The following is a 16,188-nucleotide window of genomic DNA, read 5'->3' on the forward strand; positions in this document are numbered from 1 at the left end:
CAAGAATGGAGCAGCGTGTGAGAAAGGTGAGGGAATGTTGGAGCGGGACAGCTGACAGCTCCTGCCCCACCATGCTATAGTACAGGATGGGCAGCAATCCCTCCCCCTCCCCCCCGGATTCGCCACTGATTGGGGGGTTGTGTATCCCACCTCAAACATACCAGCTGATCTGAATTTTATTCATTTGATCACATAAGAGTTAGTCATAAATCTCTTTTTATGCTATCGGCATGAACAGTCAGTCTCTGATGTTAGAGGATGTGACTGGATCCATTTGGTTTCTTATCCTTGTCTGCTCTCTTCTCTTTTTCTTGTTTGACCTTTGATCCTGTTTGAGATATGACCTGAGTAGACAGATCAAAACAAACAGATAACAAGTATGCAGAGTATTTGGCTGGGTTTACATATTACAATTTTGTAGCTGTTCTAACTTGCTGCTATTATACTAAATATGACTAGACACAATTCTCTAGAATATTCATTGTAGTTTGACATTTGGGGCCACTCATTCCCATGCTGGAAAAGCCTCCTATGTACATATGATGATCACTGACAACACCGATGATTGTTGTTGTTCATATATGTAGGTATAGGGGCTGTCCCTGCATAAAAGGCGGCAAAATGTCCATCCAGAAAAAAGTCCACATGGACAGTCTATCCACTGTAGACATTGACCTAATCAGTCAGCGATAGGACCGCGCGGAAATGCACTAAATAGATGGCAATGCATTTCTGAGCAGATTCCGCTGAAATAATGAACATGTTTATTCTTTCTGTGGAGTCAGGAATTTGAATTTCCACAATGGAGTTTTCCATTGTGGAAATTCTGCGGTGTGCACAGTGCCGCAGAATCCCATTGAAAACAGAACTTATGAGCGGACTATTTCTGCCTCAGTGTAAATGGGCCCCATATCTCAGTGACTAAGACATATTTTAGTGGTCAAGAAAATAAAATAATGGATAGACTTCCTGGTTGGTGCCTTCCCAAGTAGAATAAGATCAAGTTTTGGCAAAGATAAAAATAATTTGGCTTTTATTCAGTAAGATGCAACTTCATTGTTTCAAGCCCGAGACGGGTTCTTCGTTAGGCAAAGAATATTCCAGCATGGGGAGCCCGCCATCTTAAGTACGCATGCACTTAGTTACTACTGGGTCACAAGGTCAGAAAGCACGTAATAAATTAGCATATGGTAAAAAGTTGTAGAAATCAGATATAAATGACAAACAACAATGACTGTGACATGTATGAATAGCACAAACAGATATTTAAAACATTATTAAATATTATTAAATAATGCGTATTGGCACGATTATGCAGCGCTGTAGGCCCCTGAAATACGGCCCACTGATGTTGAAGTAAGGAAACAACATAGATCAAAAGACGTCACACAGGCAAAATATTTAAACATCAAAAGTTATTGGATAATGCTTGTTTGACAAGATTATGCAGCGCTGTAAACCCCCCAAAAATTTCCCACTCATGTTAAAGTAAGGAGATAAAAAGAAAACATATAAATGAAACATAGGATAGTTTTAAGGTCATGGGCAGAATGTATATTCGAAGGGTTATGCCGTGTTAGGGTGCATGCACACCACGTTTTTGCTATACAATTCCCGTATACGGTTCTAAGTTAAAAACCGTATGGAACTGTATAGAAATCTGTATGCATTGACTTAACATTGAACAATCAAACGCATCATCTGGTTTAGTTCGTTTTGCATCTTATACGGTTTTGTCCGTTTTTTTTTACCCAAAACCATAGTCTACCACATTTTTTGGTCCGGCTGAAAAACTGTATTAAACCGTATACATTTTTTTTAAAACATGGAAGTCAATGGGAACCGTATAGATCTGTATGTGCGTACAGTTCCATCTGGTTTTCACCATACGTTTTTTGACATAGCACAGTTTGTTTTCTTGGAATTTCAATCAAACAAGGAAAACTTTATTCAAAATCGAGTGAAAAGTTAAAAACATATACGTTTTTTTCTTAAAAAACGGATGCAACCGGACATCATTTTTCAACCGTATATGAGTTAAAATTTGTACACACAATTTGATACAGTTTAGTCAGGTTTTGAGGAATCCGTTTTTCATCAAAAACCTGATACGGGAACTGTATTGCAAAAACGTGGTGTGCATGCACTCTTAGAGAAACTCTGGTACCAGAGCCAAACCATCAATATGTGCGCAGGGATCGCTGTAGTGTTAATCATTATATTTTCCAGCGCTTGTGGTCTGAAATTTGTTTCTAATTTGTTGAAGCGGGTATATTCTAATAGCCGATAAAAGCTACCCTGGTTAGTTGTAGGATGGATGAGAACGGAGCAGGCTGCTGTGGATGGTAGTAGATTTCATTTCAATGCGCAGCCGAAGGCTTTTAAGTAAAAGAGAGGAGAAGTCCTACTGGCCAGAGTTGTAATCGATGGGTAAACATATGTGCTTACTATAACATTAGTATAAAAATTGGTGATATTATAGCTGGTGAAAAATAGCTAGTTAGAATCTAGTTAGATTATAAAGAATATATAAATATATATATATATATATATATATATATATATACAGTACAGACCAAAGTTTGGACACACCTTCTCATTCAAAGAGTTTTCTTTATTTTCATGACTATGAAAATTGTAGATTCACACTGAAGGCTTCAAAACTATGAATTAACACGTGGAATTATAGACATAACAAAAAATTGTGAAACAACTGAAAATATGTCATATTGTAGGTTCTACAAAGTAGCCACCTTTTGCTTTGATTACTGCTTTGCAAACTTTTGGCATTCTCTTGATGAGCTTCATGATGTAGTCACCTGAAATGGTCTTCCAACAGTCTTGAAGGAGTTCCCAGAGATGCTTAGCACTTGTTGGCCCTTTTGCCTTCACTGGGTTCAGGTCTGGTGAATGTGGAGCAGCACCCCATCACTATCCTTCTTGGTCAAATATCCCTTACACAGCCTGGAGGTGTGTTTGGGGTCATTGTCCTGTTGAAAAATAAATGATGGTCCAACTAAATGCAAACCGGATGGAATATTATGCCGCTGCAAGATGCTGTGGTAGCCATGCTGGTTCAGTATGCCTTCAATTTTTAATAAATCCCCAACAGTGTCACCAGCAAAGCACCCCACACCATCACACCTCCTACTCCATGCTTCACGGTGGGAACCAGGCATGTAGAGTCCATACGTTCACCTTTTCTGCATTGCACAAAGACACGGTGGTTGGAACCAAAGATCTCAAATTTGGACTCATCAGACCAAAGCACAGATTTCCACTGGTCTAATGTCCATTTCATGTGTTCTTTAGCCCAAACAAGTCTCTTCTACTTGTTGCCTGTCCTTAGCAGTGGTTTCCTAGCAGATATTCTACCATGAAGGCGTGATTCACACAGTCTCCTCTTAACAGTTGTTCTAGAGATGTGTCTGCTGCTAGAACTCTGTGTGGCATTGACCTGGTCTCTAATCTGAGCTGCTGTTAACCTGCGATTTCTGAGGCTGGTGACTCGGATAAACTTATCCTCCGCAGCAGAGGTGACTCTTGGTCTTCCTTTCCTGGGGCGGTCCGCATGTGAGCCAGTTTCTTTTTAGCTCTTGATGGTTTTTGTGACTGCACTTGGGGACACTTTCCACCTAGAATATGACATATTTTCAGTTGTTTCACACTTTTTTTGTTATGTCTATAATTGTGTTAATTCATAGTTTGATGTCTTCAGTGTGAATCTACAATTTTCATAGTCATGAAAATAAAGAAAACACTTTGAATGAGAAGGTGTGTCCAAACTTTTGGTCTGTACTGTATATATATATATATATATATATATATATATATATATCATTGTTAAAAGATAGGGGATCACGGCCAAGATTAGGATGCAAAAAAGGTTGTATAAAAACCATATTTAATATAGAGATACAAAGCTAGTGGTAATATTATCAAATGCTGAGATTCCCAAAGCTGAACCTGAGAACAGGTGTAGTTATATGATGGTTTCTACTATTTTGTTGTTCAAGCCTCGAGGGAAAATGGAGCTAAGTTTGAACATCCAGAAGACTTCATGCTTCTTGAAGGAGTTCGAAGCGATTTGTATTATTTTCAGGAATATGATCAATTGGAGTGACTTTGAAAGGATCTGTTTCTGTTGGATGTAAAGTAGAATAGTGCCAAGAGAGGCCATGCAAGAGGAATTTTTTGTTGATATTTTGCCTGTGTTTATTGATTCTACAATGGAGGGGCTGATTGGTTCTCCCAACATATTGAAGTCCGCATATACAATCAATAAGATAAAGTGTGATATGATTTCCTTAGTGTTCTGACTTATTTATCTGCAACATTGACATTGCTTGGATCCATATTTGAAACTTCCCGTAGGTAAGTCGTTTCTCTTTTTCTTATGTTTATGTTGATGGATCTGGCTGGGGGCCAATAGGTTTTTGAGAGTAGGAGCTCTCCTTAATGTGATTTGTGGACAATAGGGGATTTTTCCTTTTAGCTATACATCATTCAATAGAATGTGCCAATTGTTCTTCAAAACCTGTCTGATTGTGACTGCAGAGTTGCTGAAGGTGGTGATGAAATTGTCTTTTTTTTTTGCTTAGTAGTTTCTTCTTTGGGAGTATTATCCATGCTTAGGCATTCCTTCTGTGTCCTGTTTTTAACTTTCTCCAGTGCTTGTTTGACGATCATTCTTCTGTATTTTTTCTCTTTAAATCTTCTTTGAAGGATTTTCGCCTGCTGATTTAAGGTATTGTTTTCAGTGCAAATTTTTTTTGTATGCATTGGAATTGACTGTAGGGCACATTTTTAAGCCATTGCTTGTAATGTCCACTATCGAACTCTAAATAGCTGTTCACATCAACTGTCTTAAAGTAGGTGGATATGATGACGCTTTTTTTTCCATTTTGAGTGATACAGAGGTCCAAGAAGTTTTTCTAAACTAGCTTCTAAGGTGAACTGGAGATCCCAATTGTTATTTTTAAGGATAGTGAGAAGGGTTTTTGTTGATTCCATAGAGTCTTTCCAAAGAAAGAACAAATCATAAATATATCTATGGTACATGATGATGTGTGATGCTAGAGTGGGATCATTAATGATAAATTTTGACTTGAAGGCCCCCATAAATAGATTTGCATACACCGTTGCGACCATCGAGCCCATCGCCGTCCCTTTACATTGCTGGTATACTTTTCCATATTATGTGAAGAAATTATTATGTAATATAAAGTCAAGACCTTCACTAATGCCCTAAATCATGCGCAATGTTGGTGTATAAGGATGATACATCGCAGGTTATTAAATGAAGTTCTGGTTCCCAGGATGTGTCTATTAGGATTTCAATTTCAATGATGCAATCTAACCAGCAGGAGCAACCAAGCACTCCAAAATCCCTGTTTATACAGGCAAGTCTGAGTCTCACTAAAAATACAGAGACCTCTATAAAGAGTACAAAGAAACCCTAATGAAAAAGTCAGAAAACCAACCTCAACACACCTCTCTAACACGGCAGCACAGGATTACACCTGGTTTGCAGAGGGTATCGTCTGATTTCATAGATTTTGATATGTTTAGCCATGATATATCCACCCATGAAGCTTCATCCCCCCCTAAAAGGTTGGACCTGGAATCACCTACCAGTGACTCCCAGATAGATGGAATAATTATAGTTGACAACACCAATAATAAAGGCTCTCTAGCAAAATTCCTGAAAAATTAAATAAGGAATGGACATAGCCCTCCCACCAACAATGGAGCAAGAACCTCAGATACAACATTGGATCATCCTGGCTGTTCAACATCAGAGGATTTTTTTAGAGGTAGCCTCACTGGAACAATCCAATATCCCTTCAATAAAACAACCCAACATTCCCGTAATGAAAAAAAACTGAAAATGTAGCCAGCACCTAAACCCAATACACGGGTGCACGCTGCTGTGGCAAGTACAAAACATGTAAAAAAAGAAAATGGCAGCAGCACACTTGGTCAACAAAATGGAGGCTCTTAGCGCACTTTTTGATCAAAACGTGTCCCCCATCCACCATGCGGAGGTGGCCTCTTATCGGATGGTCCCTAAACACTCACCTACCTCAGGCTGGGTGACATGTTGGATCCACTAACGATCCAAACCACCTCCTGTGAAAATAGGGGAGGGGATGCACGGCTACAGAGGGAGCCACTCCCCCCAAAATTGCACAGCAAAGAAAAAAAACTGAAAATGTAGCCAGCACCTAAACCCAATACACGGGTGCACGCTGCTGTGGCAAGTACAAAACATGTAAAAAAAGAAAATGGCAGCAGCACACTTGGTCAACAAAATGGAGGCTCTTAGCGCACTTTTTGATCAAAACGTGTCCCCCATCCACCACGCGGAGGTGGCCTCTTATCGGATGGTCCCTAATCACTCACCTACCTCAGGCTGGGTGACATGTTGGATCCACTAACGATCCAAACCACCTCCTGTGAAAATAGGGGAGGGGATGCACGGCTACAGAGGGAGCCACTCCCCCCAAAATTGCACAGCAAAGAAAAAAAACTGAAAATGTAGCCAGCACCTAAACCCAATACACGGGTGCACGCTGCTGTGGCAAGTACAAAACATGTAAAAAAAGAAAATGGCAGCAGCACACTTGGTCAACAAAATGGAGGCTCTTAGCGCACTTTTTGATCAAAAAGTGCGCTAAGAGCCTCCATTTTGTTGACCAAGTGTGCTGCTGCCATTTTCTTTTTTTACATGTTTTGTACTTGCCACAGCAGCGTGCACCCGTGTATTGGGTTTAGGTGCTGGCTACATTTTCAGTTTTTTTTCTTTGCTGTGCAATTTTGGGGGGAGTGGCTCCCTCTGTAGCCGTGCATCCCCTCCCCTATTTTCACAGGAGGTGGTTTGGATCGTTAGTGGATCCAACATGTCACCCAGCCTGAGGTAGGTGAGTGTTTAGGGACCATCCGATAAGAGGCCACCTCCGCGTGGTGGATGGGGGACACGTTTTGATCAAAAAGTGCGCTAAGAGCCTCCATTTTGTTGACCAAGTGTGCTGCTGCCATTTTCTTTTTTTACATGTTTTGTACTTGCCACAGCAGCGTGCACCCGTGTATTGGGTTTAGGTGCTGGCTACATTTTCAGTTTTTTTTCTTCGCTGTGCAATTTTGGGGGGAGTGGCTCCCTCTGTAGCCGTGCATCCCCTCCCCTATTTTCACAGGAGGTGGTTTGGATCGTTAGTGGATCCAACATGTCACCCAGCCTGAGGTAGGTGAGTGTTTAGGGACCATCCGATAAGAGGCCACCTCCGCGTGGTGGATGGGGGACACGTTTTGATCAAAAAGTGCGCTAAGAGCCTCCATTTTGTTGACCAAGTGTGCTGCTGCCATTTTCTTTTTTTACATGTTTTGTACTTAACATTCCTGTAATGTTTCAGAAAAAGAAGAACAAAAGGAAAATAGAAGACGTCGAGGTAAACGAGGAGGACAAAGAAAAAGAAAGAGAAATGGAGGGTCTGAGGAAGGAGCCAAGAATATAAATAAAGGAACTATTAAAATGTTAAGCCTATCTAAATACACTTTAGAGGAGTAGTCCGGTGCTGAAAAACTTATCCCATATCTTAAGGATAGAGGATAAGTTTCAGATCACGGGGGGGTGGGGGGGGGGGTGGAGGAGGAGGCGGGACAGACTGCTGGGGCAAAACATCAACAAAAAATTCCTCTTGCACGGCCTCTCTAGGCACTGCTCTACTGTACATCCAACAGAAGCAGATCCTTTCAATGTCACTCCAATTGATCATATTCCTGAGAGTAATACAAATAATTTCAAACTCCTCAAGAAGCATGAAGTCTTCTGGATGTTCAAACTTAGCTCTGTTGCCCCTCGGGGCTTGAACAAAATAGTAGAAACCATCATATAAACTACACCTGTTCTCAGGTTCAACTTTGGGAATCTCAGCATTTAATAATTTTACCAATTGTCACTCAGTGTTACATCCACCGCTCCGGCGTCCCACGTCACTGTCAGCAGACTGCCGCATCCACAATAAAGAAGGCGTGATCCACCACCCTAACGTGAGTGCCTCCTGATTTCTTCTTTTCTTCTGCTTTACATGTTGTGACCTGGAGAGGATTGAGCACCGCAAGGATAGCTGGACGTATGGTTGTGAACGCTGCCTTAGCTCCTGTTGTCAGTGCACACAGTGCACTTAATTGCTACACACAGCAGCTGTGCCGGTTCTGTGTCTTGGTTTCAGTTTTAATAATATTACCACTAGCTTTGTATCTCTATATTATATATGGCTTTTATACAACCTTTTTTCATCCCAATCATGGCAGTGATCCCCTATGTTTTAACAATTATATATATATATATATATATATATATATATACAGTACAGACCAAAAGTTTGGACACACCTTATTTTTTAACAATTATATATATATATATATATATATATATATATATATATATATATATATATTCTTTATAATCTGACTAGATTCCTAGATTCTAACTAGCTATTTTTCACCAGCTTTAATACCACCAATTTTTATACTAATGTTATATTTAACACATATGTTTATTCATCAATTACACCTCTGGCCAGTAGGACTTCTCTCTTTTACTTAAAATCCTTCGGCTGCGCATTGAAATGAGATCTACTACCATCCACAGCAGCCTGCTCCGTTCTCATCCATCCTACAACTAACCAGGTGTAGCTTTTATCGGCTATTAGAGTATACCCGTTTCAACAAATTAGAAACAAATTTCAGACCACAAGCGCTGGAAAATATAATGATTAACACTACAGCGATCCCTGCGCATATATTGATGGTTTGGCTCTGGTACCAGCCGTTTTTCATGTTTCTCTAACACAGCATAACCCTTCGAATATACATTCTGCCCATGACCTTAAAACTATCCTATGTTTCATTTATATCTTATCTTATTATCTCCTTACTTTAACATGAGTGGGCCATTTTTGGGGGGTCTACAGCGCTGCATAATCTTGTCAAACAAGCATAATTGTAACACTCACGGTTGAAAGACAGGAACACAGGAGGTAGTGGATCCGATGGACCTGTGGGGCAGATGATGCGGGCCGTACCAGGGAGTAAAGACTAAGGTGCCGCTGGTTTTCACCAGAGCCCACCGCAAAGCGGGACGGTCTTGCTAAATTAGGCAGCACCCTGGTTGCTACCCCTGGCACGACTCGATCACACAGGTAGCTGAGTAGATTTGAGATTTGAGGCACAAGAGGGATTCAGCAACTCGTTGTCAGGATAGCAGAAGGTCAGGGCTGGCAGCACAGGTGCGTAGTCAGGAATGTAGTAGGAGGTCAGTAGACAGGCGGCACAGGAGCAAGAAAGTCACAGAACAAGAGGTCAGAAGCAAGGCAAGTCAGAATAACGCTTTCTCAATGGCACAAGGCCACAAAGATTCAGCAGAGATGTGTGGGAGGTGCAGGAATATATAAGTGATGCGCAGGTGTAAAACTAATTATGAGTGGACTGGCCCTTTAAATTTTATAGCTCCGCATGCGCGCCCTAGGAGATGGAGACATGCGTGCCCGAGCTGAAAGGCAGGGGAGGAGACTGCAGAGGCCTGAGGTGAGTGACGTGCTGGGATTCGCATGTGGGGGTGTCCCGCGATGCGAATCCCAGCCCCGTTGGCTGGAGGAGAGAGCGGGGCAATGTGCTCACAGCCAGCACAAGTGATAACAATTATCCAGTAACTTTTGATGTTTAAATATTTTGCCTATTGTGCCGTCTTTTGATCTATGTTATTTCCTTACTTCAACATTAGTGGGCCGTGTTTCGGGAGCCTAGAACGCTGCATAATTGTGCCAATACTCATTATTTAATAATATTTAATAATGTTTTAAATATCTGTTTGTGCTATTCATACATGTCATAGTCATTATTGTTGCTTGTCATTTATATCTGTTTTTTTTACAAGTTTTTACCATATGATAATTTATTATGTGCTTTCTGACCTTGTGACCCAGTAGTCACAAAGTGCATGTATACTTAAGATGGTGGGCTCTCCTTGCTGGACTATGAATAAAAGCCAATTTATTTTTATTTTTGGCTAAACTTGATGTTATTCTACTTGGGGAAGGCGCAAAGTGGTCTTTTATTGACCACTTTCTGACCGTGCCCTGGAGGTTACGGGTGAAGACGCCAATGCAGCCACCCCTCGAAACTACCTGCACGACTTTGCAGCGAGTCTACAGGCTTAAGCAGGTGTTGTGCCCTCGGCACAACACCATATGGGAAGGAGATTTACCATGCGCACGGTGATCTACCATAATAATATTCCACTAGGAGCGCACCTTGTCTGTTTTTCTATATTTTAGATAAGACATGTTTTAGTCTTTTAATTCCACTGTATGTATACATACTGTATGTGAAGTCTGTGGGAGGTATACAGTGTAAAGTAAAATTCATTTACATCAGCAAGAAGAGCATCTAGGGGGAGATTTATTTAAACCTGTCTAGAGAAAAAGTTGCTGAGTTGCCCATAGCAAGAGATCTGATTGGTTGCTATGGGCAACTCAGCAACTTTTCCTCTGGACAGGTTTTGATAAATTCCCCCCCTAGTGCCCAAGTTTTATATTTTTTTCCACAAATATTTTTAAAGGAAAACTGTCAGTAAACTCCCCCCGCACTAACCAGAGGTACTGGCTTGTAGTGCGGTGGACGCTGATCAATTTGCTGCCTACCATGCCCAAATCCGTCCTGCAGTTCGCCCACTATATTCTTTTTTGTGGATATGCAAATGAGCTGCTTACTGGCAAGGGGGGGGGGGGGGGTTACAAGGCACCTTTGGGCACTCAGACGCAAGAGCCGCTCGTCCGCCGCACCACCCGGCTTATGTATATTCATCCCCTCCATCCGACTGTTCCTCCCCTCCCTCCGACTGTTCCTCCCCTCCCCGCTCTCTACTGGACTCCGCTGAGGAGGGAGGTAATGAATATTCATAAGCCGGGCGGTGCGGCGGACGAGTGGCGCTGACGTCAGTGCGCCTGAAGGTGCCGTGTAACCCTGCCTGTTCCAGTTAGCAGCTCATTTGCATATCCACAAAAAAGAAGATAACGGGCGAACTGCGGGACGGAGCAGCGTCCCCCACACTATCAGTCAGTACCTCTGGTTATTTCGGGGGGAGTTTATGGACAGTTTTCCTTTAAACATTGTGGGGGAAATTTATCAAAACCTGTCCAGAGGAAAAGTTGCTGAGTTTCTCATAGCAACCAATTAGATCGCTTCTTTCATTTCTCGGGGGCCTTTTCAAAAATGAATCAAAACGATCTGATTGGTTGCTATGGGCAACTCAGCAACTTTTCCTCTGGACAGGTTTTGATCAACCCCCCCCCCCCCCCCCTGTGTTTTTTCCTGTTCAGGGTACGTTCACACGGGCGGATTACCTGCAGAATTTCCACAGCAGATAATCTGCTACCATTGAATTCAATGGGTCCGAAGGAAAATCTGCAAAACTGCATCTATTGCAGATTTTCTGATGACCCATTGAAGTCAATGGTAGCAAAATCTGCTCCGGATTTTCCGCAGCAAATACGCTGTGGAAATTCCGCAGGTAATCCGCCTGTGTGAACGTACCCTCAAGCTTTAAAGTACAGTTAAATATTCAGACTTAAACCCTTAATGAAAGTTTTTCTTTTTTGTTACACAGCTCTGAATATGTCTTTAAGAAAATACTGTTCAGGGAATATGAAGAAGGTTTTCAGAAAGAAAAGCCTGCATCCAAGCTGCTAGGTAAGAATCTCCAAAACTAGATGAATTTCTCAATCATTGTGAGTTCCTAGCCATAGAAACCTGATGTTGTCCATATGATCACTTGATCCATATCCATCAGATACACATTTGTTGGCTAAATATGTTATTCCAATGAGGACAGGGAGGGATCTATGCAAATACTTATATAAATATGCACATGGTTAGACAGAGCAATTTATCAGGATTCCAGGGATAAAAAAAAATTTTCATCGCCATAGTCTTTTCTATGGCTTTTTTATTATGCAAATGAGGCTCACAAGCCCATACAGCATTTCCTGGCAATGACAAGAGCCCAGGTCTGTTCAGCCCATGTCCTTTTTATCACTACCCACCTGGCCAACTTGCATCCGTCCACCCTAGAAGTACAGGGTGGGCCATTTATATGGATACACCATAATAAAATGGGAATGGTTGGGGATATTAACTTCCTGTTTGTGGCACATTAGTATATGTGAGGGGGGAAACTTTTCAAGATGGGTGGTGACCATGGCGGCCATTTTGAAGTCGGCCATTTTTAATCCAACTTTAGTTTTTTCAATAGGAAGAGGGTCATGTGACACATCAAACTTATTGGGAAATTCACAAGAAAAACAATGATGTGCTTAGTTTTAACGTAACTTTATTCTTTCATGAGTTATTACAAGTTTCTGACCACTTATAAAATGTGTTCAATGTGCTGCCCATTGTGTTGGATTGTCAATGCAACCCTCTTCTCCCACTCTTCACACACTGATAGCAACACCGCAGGAGAAATGCTAGCACAGGCTTCCAGTATCCGTAGTTTCAGGTGTTGCACATCTCGTATCTTCACAGCATAGACAATTGCCTTCAGATGACCCCAAAGATAGAAGTCTAAGGGGGTCAGATCGGGAGACCTTGGGGGCCATTCAACTGGCCTATGATGACCAATCCACTTTCCAGGAAACTGTTCATCTAGGAATGCTCGGACATGACACCCATAATGTGGTGGTGTGCCATCTTGCTGGAAAAACTCAGGGAACGTGCCAGCTTCAGTGCATAAAGAGGGAAACACATCATCATATAGCAATTTCGCATATCCAGTTGAATGGTCCCCTAAGGTCTCACGATCTAACCCCCTTAGACTTTTATCTTTGGGGTCATCTGAAGGCAATTGTCTATGCTGTGAAGATACGAGATGTGTAGCACCTGAAACTACGGATACTGAAAGCCTGTGCTAGCATTTCTCCTGTGGTGTTGCTATCAGTGTGTGAAGAGTGGGAGAAGAGGGTTGCATTGACAATCCAACACAATGGGCAGCACATTGAACACATTTTATAAGTGGTCAGAAACTTGTAAATAACTCATGAAAGAATAAAGTTACGTTAAAACCAATATCATTGTTTTTCTTGTGAAATTTTCAACAAGTTTGATGTGTCACATGACCCTCTTCCTATTGAAAAAACAAAAGTTGGATTCAAAATGGCTGACTTCAAAATGGCCACCATGGTCACCACCCATCTTGAAAAGTTTCCCCCCTCACATATACTAATGTGCCCCAAACAGGAAGTTAATATCACCAACCATTCCAATTTTATTAAGGTGTATCCATATAAATGGCCCACCCTGTATTTTCATTTTAACTTGTCTGAAGATCCATAAAAACCAGCAAGATCTTTCAAAAATTTCTAATGTTTAGGGTCAGCTTAGGAAGAGCTCATCTATATGTATCTTGTTTTATATGGCTGTATTTTCGGTCTATAATATTTTGTTTTCCTTTGTGTACACCTTTTTAAGCTAAATATAATTGATGAATATAATTGATGACAAAAATGTCAGGTCGGCCATCATTGGTCTAGAAACAGGAGAAAGAATGTATTGTTAAAAAAAATTGGCAGATTTGTCATTATTAGCCCAAAACAGTTGTGTGACAACCATTTAAATGGGTATTCAGGATTAGAAAAACAGAACTGATTTCTACAAAAAACAGCACCACACCAGTCCACAGTTTGTATATGGTATTGCAGCTCCGTAGTGTGAATGGGCCCTAGGGGTGGCCATGTTAGTAGTCAGACAGCTTTTCTAGTAGATGCAAAAGAAACGGCTTAATAGAATTTTTGAGAACACGATAGGGAGAGGAGGGAGAAATTATCTTGTAATAGGCAATGTCTTGTGTCAGGTTGCGAAATATTCACAAATAATTTTGTTTCCATGATTTTTACTGATAACACAGAATTTATTTGTTATTCATTTTTTATTATAAATGAAGCAGAACCTGGTACAAGTTTAATAAATTAGGAGATTTGTTGCCAAGTTCTTTAGTAGATCAACAAATGTGAGGCTATGTACTAAAGATAAAGATAGGAGATTGCCAGCAAACCAGCAAACCATGAAAGGAAAAACTTACAATAAAAGTTTGACCGGTGTGAATTACTTTTCACACTGACACTAAGTCTCAATCACAAGGATGGAGTCCTTCTATAATAGAGCTACTTCCATTTCCTTGTAAAAGCACTGCACGTGCTTAATATGATCAACGGTGACAACTGTGGGACTACATAGTCACAGGGAGGAGAAGTAGAGAAGCACTTGTAAGGCCATGTTCAAACATTGGAATTTCCGTGCCTAAGTCCAATGCGGACTTCAACGGGATTCTGCTGCACTGTGCACACAGCGTAATTTCCGTGCCGGATGTTTCAATCACGGAAATTCCATGTTCGCAGAAAGAATTCTTTCATTCTTTCTGCGAACTTCGCATGGAATGCACAGCAGCCAATAAAACGGTGCATTCCTGTGCAGTCATAGCGCCGGCATATTATGTCCACACTGAGATTTTCCTTGTGAACATTCTGACATGAACATAGCCTTACTATCACAAAAAACAAGTCAAATTATCATGTTTATTAAGGGACTTACAGTATGTATACAAATATGTAAATTGCATCCCAGTATAAAAGGCTTTTTCTTGGAAATAGTATTTTGGGCTTGTGCAGTACCTGCAAACTTAGTACTTAGAATAAAATGCAAGCCCATTCTGTTTGACCAGGAAGAGGCAGGAAAAAGTGTTGTAATGATGTGAAACGGGCCGTCGCTTCCGTCACGCCCGTGCTCTTGCACAACCTCCCTTCCCCTGGCACGTCAGCTAGATTTGTTTGTTGTATCACTATTGAGCTTCAGTAAACTAAGTGAAGATATGAATAGCTGTTGGTGTGTGCTAGACTCAATTTTCTTCCTATGTGAAATTATCATTGTTGTTTTAAACAACTCCCCAACATTTGTTAGGCTATTTGATTTCTTACATATTGTAAATCACTTCATTTACCAAAAATTACTTCTTTTCCCAGAAAAAAAAAACACTTGGCCATAAACACTTGACTCATTTCCCAGCAAACTGCTGATGTTGCAGCTGGGCCTGTAGATCCTGTACACTCTTGCTATGTGTGGGTGAGTATTATTCTTCTGAAAAATGCCTTTTATAAGCCCTGCAATGGCAGACAACAAATGTGCCTGCAGGATGTCTTGCACATATCACTGAGCTGGTAGTGTCCCTTGTATTACTACTAGGGGTGAGTGACTTTTATATGCGATGGCTACCCAGATCACACCAGCAGTTGGATAAGTAATCACTTGATATGAAGCCTCCATATTTGACCCAACCAAAACAGATCCTGGATCCATCACTAAAGATAATAAGGTTCTACTCCAGAACAGTTCAGATTTCTCGTTTACAACACCACTGCAAATGAAGGCGACGGTGGCGGACTGTCAATGGCAGGATATGTAATAGGTGCCATGATGCCAGATGATGACAGATTTCCTTCTGCTAGGCAGTTTATAATGAAAGTGTCACCTCCGTCTGGATGTTGGAGAGCCCAAGCTTGTTGGCAGTTCAAATGTTCCATTCTACTGGTGGTCTGTCTGGTTCATCTAAATCCTGTTTGCCATGTGTGCATGCTCTCATGTGAGCACTGATCCCTACCAGAGTCTAATCTTGGGACGGACACTATTAGAGTATTTTGTGTTGGCGGACAGAAAATAAGGTGTTGCTTAAGGTACTTACAAATTATTAAATGTATCATACAGTTCTAACCTTGTTTAAGACTCATAGGCCATGTGCGCACATCAAAAATTCAAATGCGAAATTCGGCACAGACATTCAGCTGTAGCAGAGTCCCAATGAATTCAACAGGATTCAGCTGCTCTTTGCACACGGCAGAATATCCATGCCAGATAATTCCAGCACTGAAATTCCATTTTCTGTATCTGCAGAAAGAATGAACACAATTATTCTTTCCTCAGACACCGCACAGAATGCTTAGCTGTCTATGAGACGGCAGTCCGCACAGAGATTTTCCCTGCGGACATTCCGTAGTGTGAACATGGCCTTACATTGCAAACAGATTAAACAGATATATCAATATTACAAAGATCATAAGACATTTTAAGCAGTTTACGTAT

General features: G+C 41.1%; 1 protein-coding gene across 1 annotated transcript in view; it reads left to right on the top strand.

The window, feature by feature from the left end:
* Positions 1 to 16,188, top strand: part of F5 (coagulation factor V) — a 146,635-nt gene that overhangs the window by 8,119 nt on the left and 122,328 nt on the right. Inside the window, exon 2 of the mRNA XM_056558186.1 lies at positions 11,669 to 11,751. Within this exon, the coding sequence (XP_056414161.1) occupies positions 11,669 to 11,751 (83 nt within the window). The remainder of the gene's footprint in view (positions 1 to 11,668; positions 11,752 to 16,188) is intronic.

Source organism: Hyla sarda, chromosome 2 (assembly GCF_029499605.1).
Source record: "Hyla sarda isolate aHylSar1 chromosome 2, aHylSar1.hap1, whole genome shotgun sequence".
NCBI lineage: Eukaryota > Metazoa > Chordata > Amphibia > Anura > Hylidae > Hyla > Hyla sarda.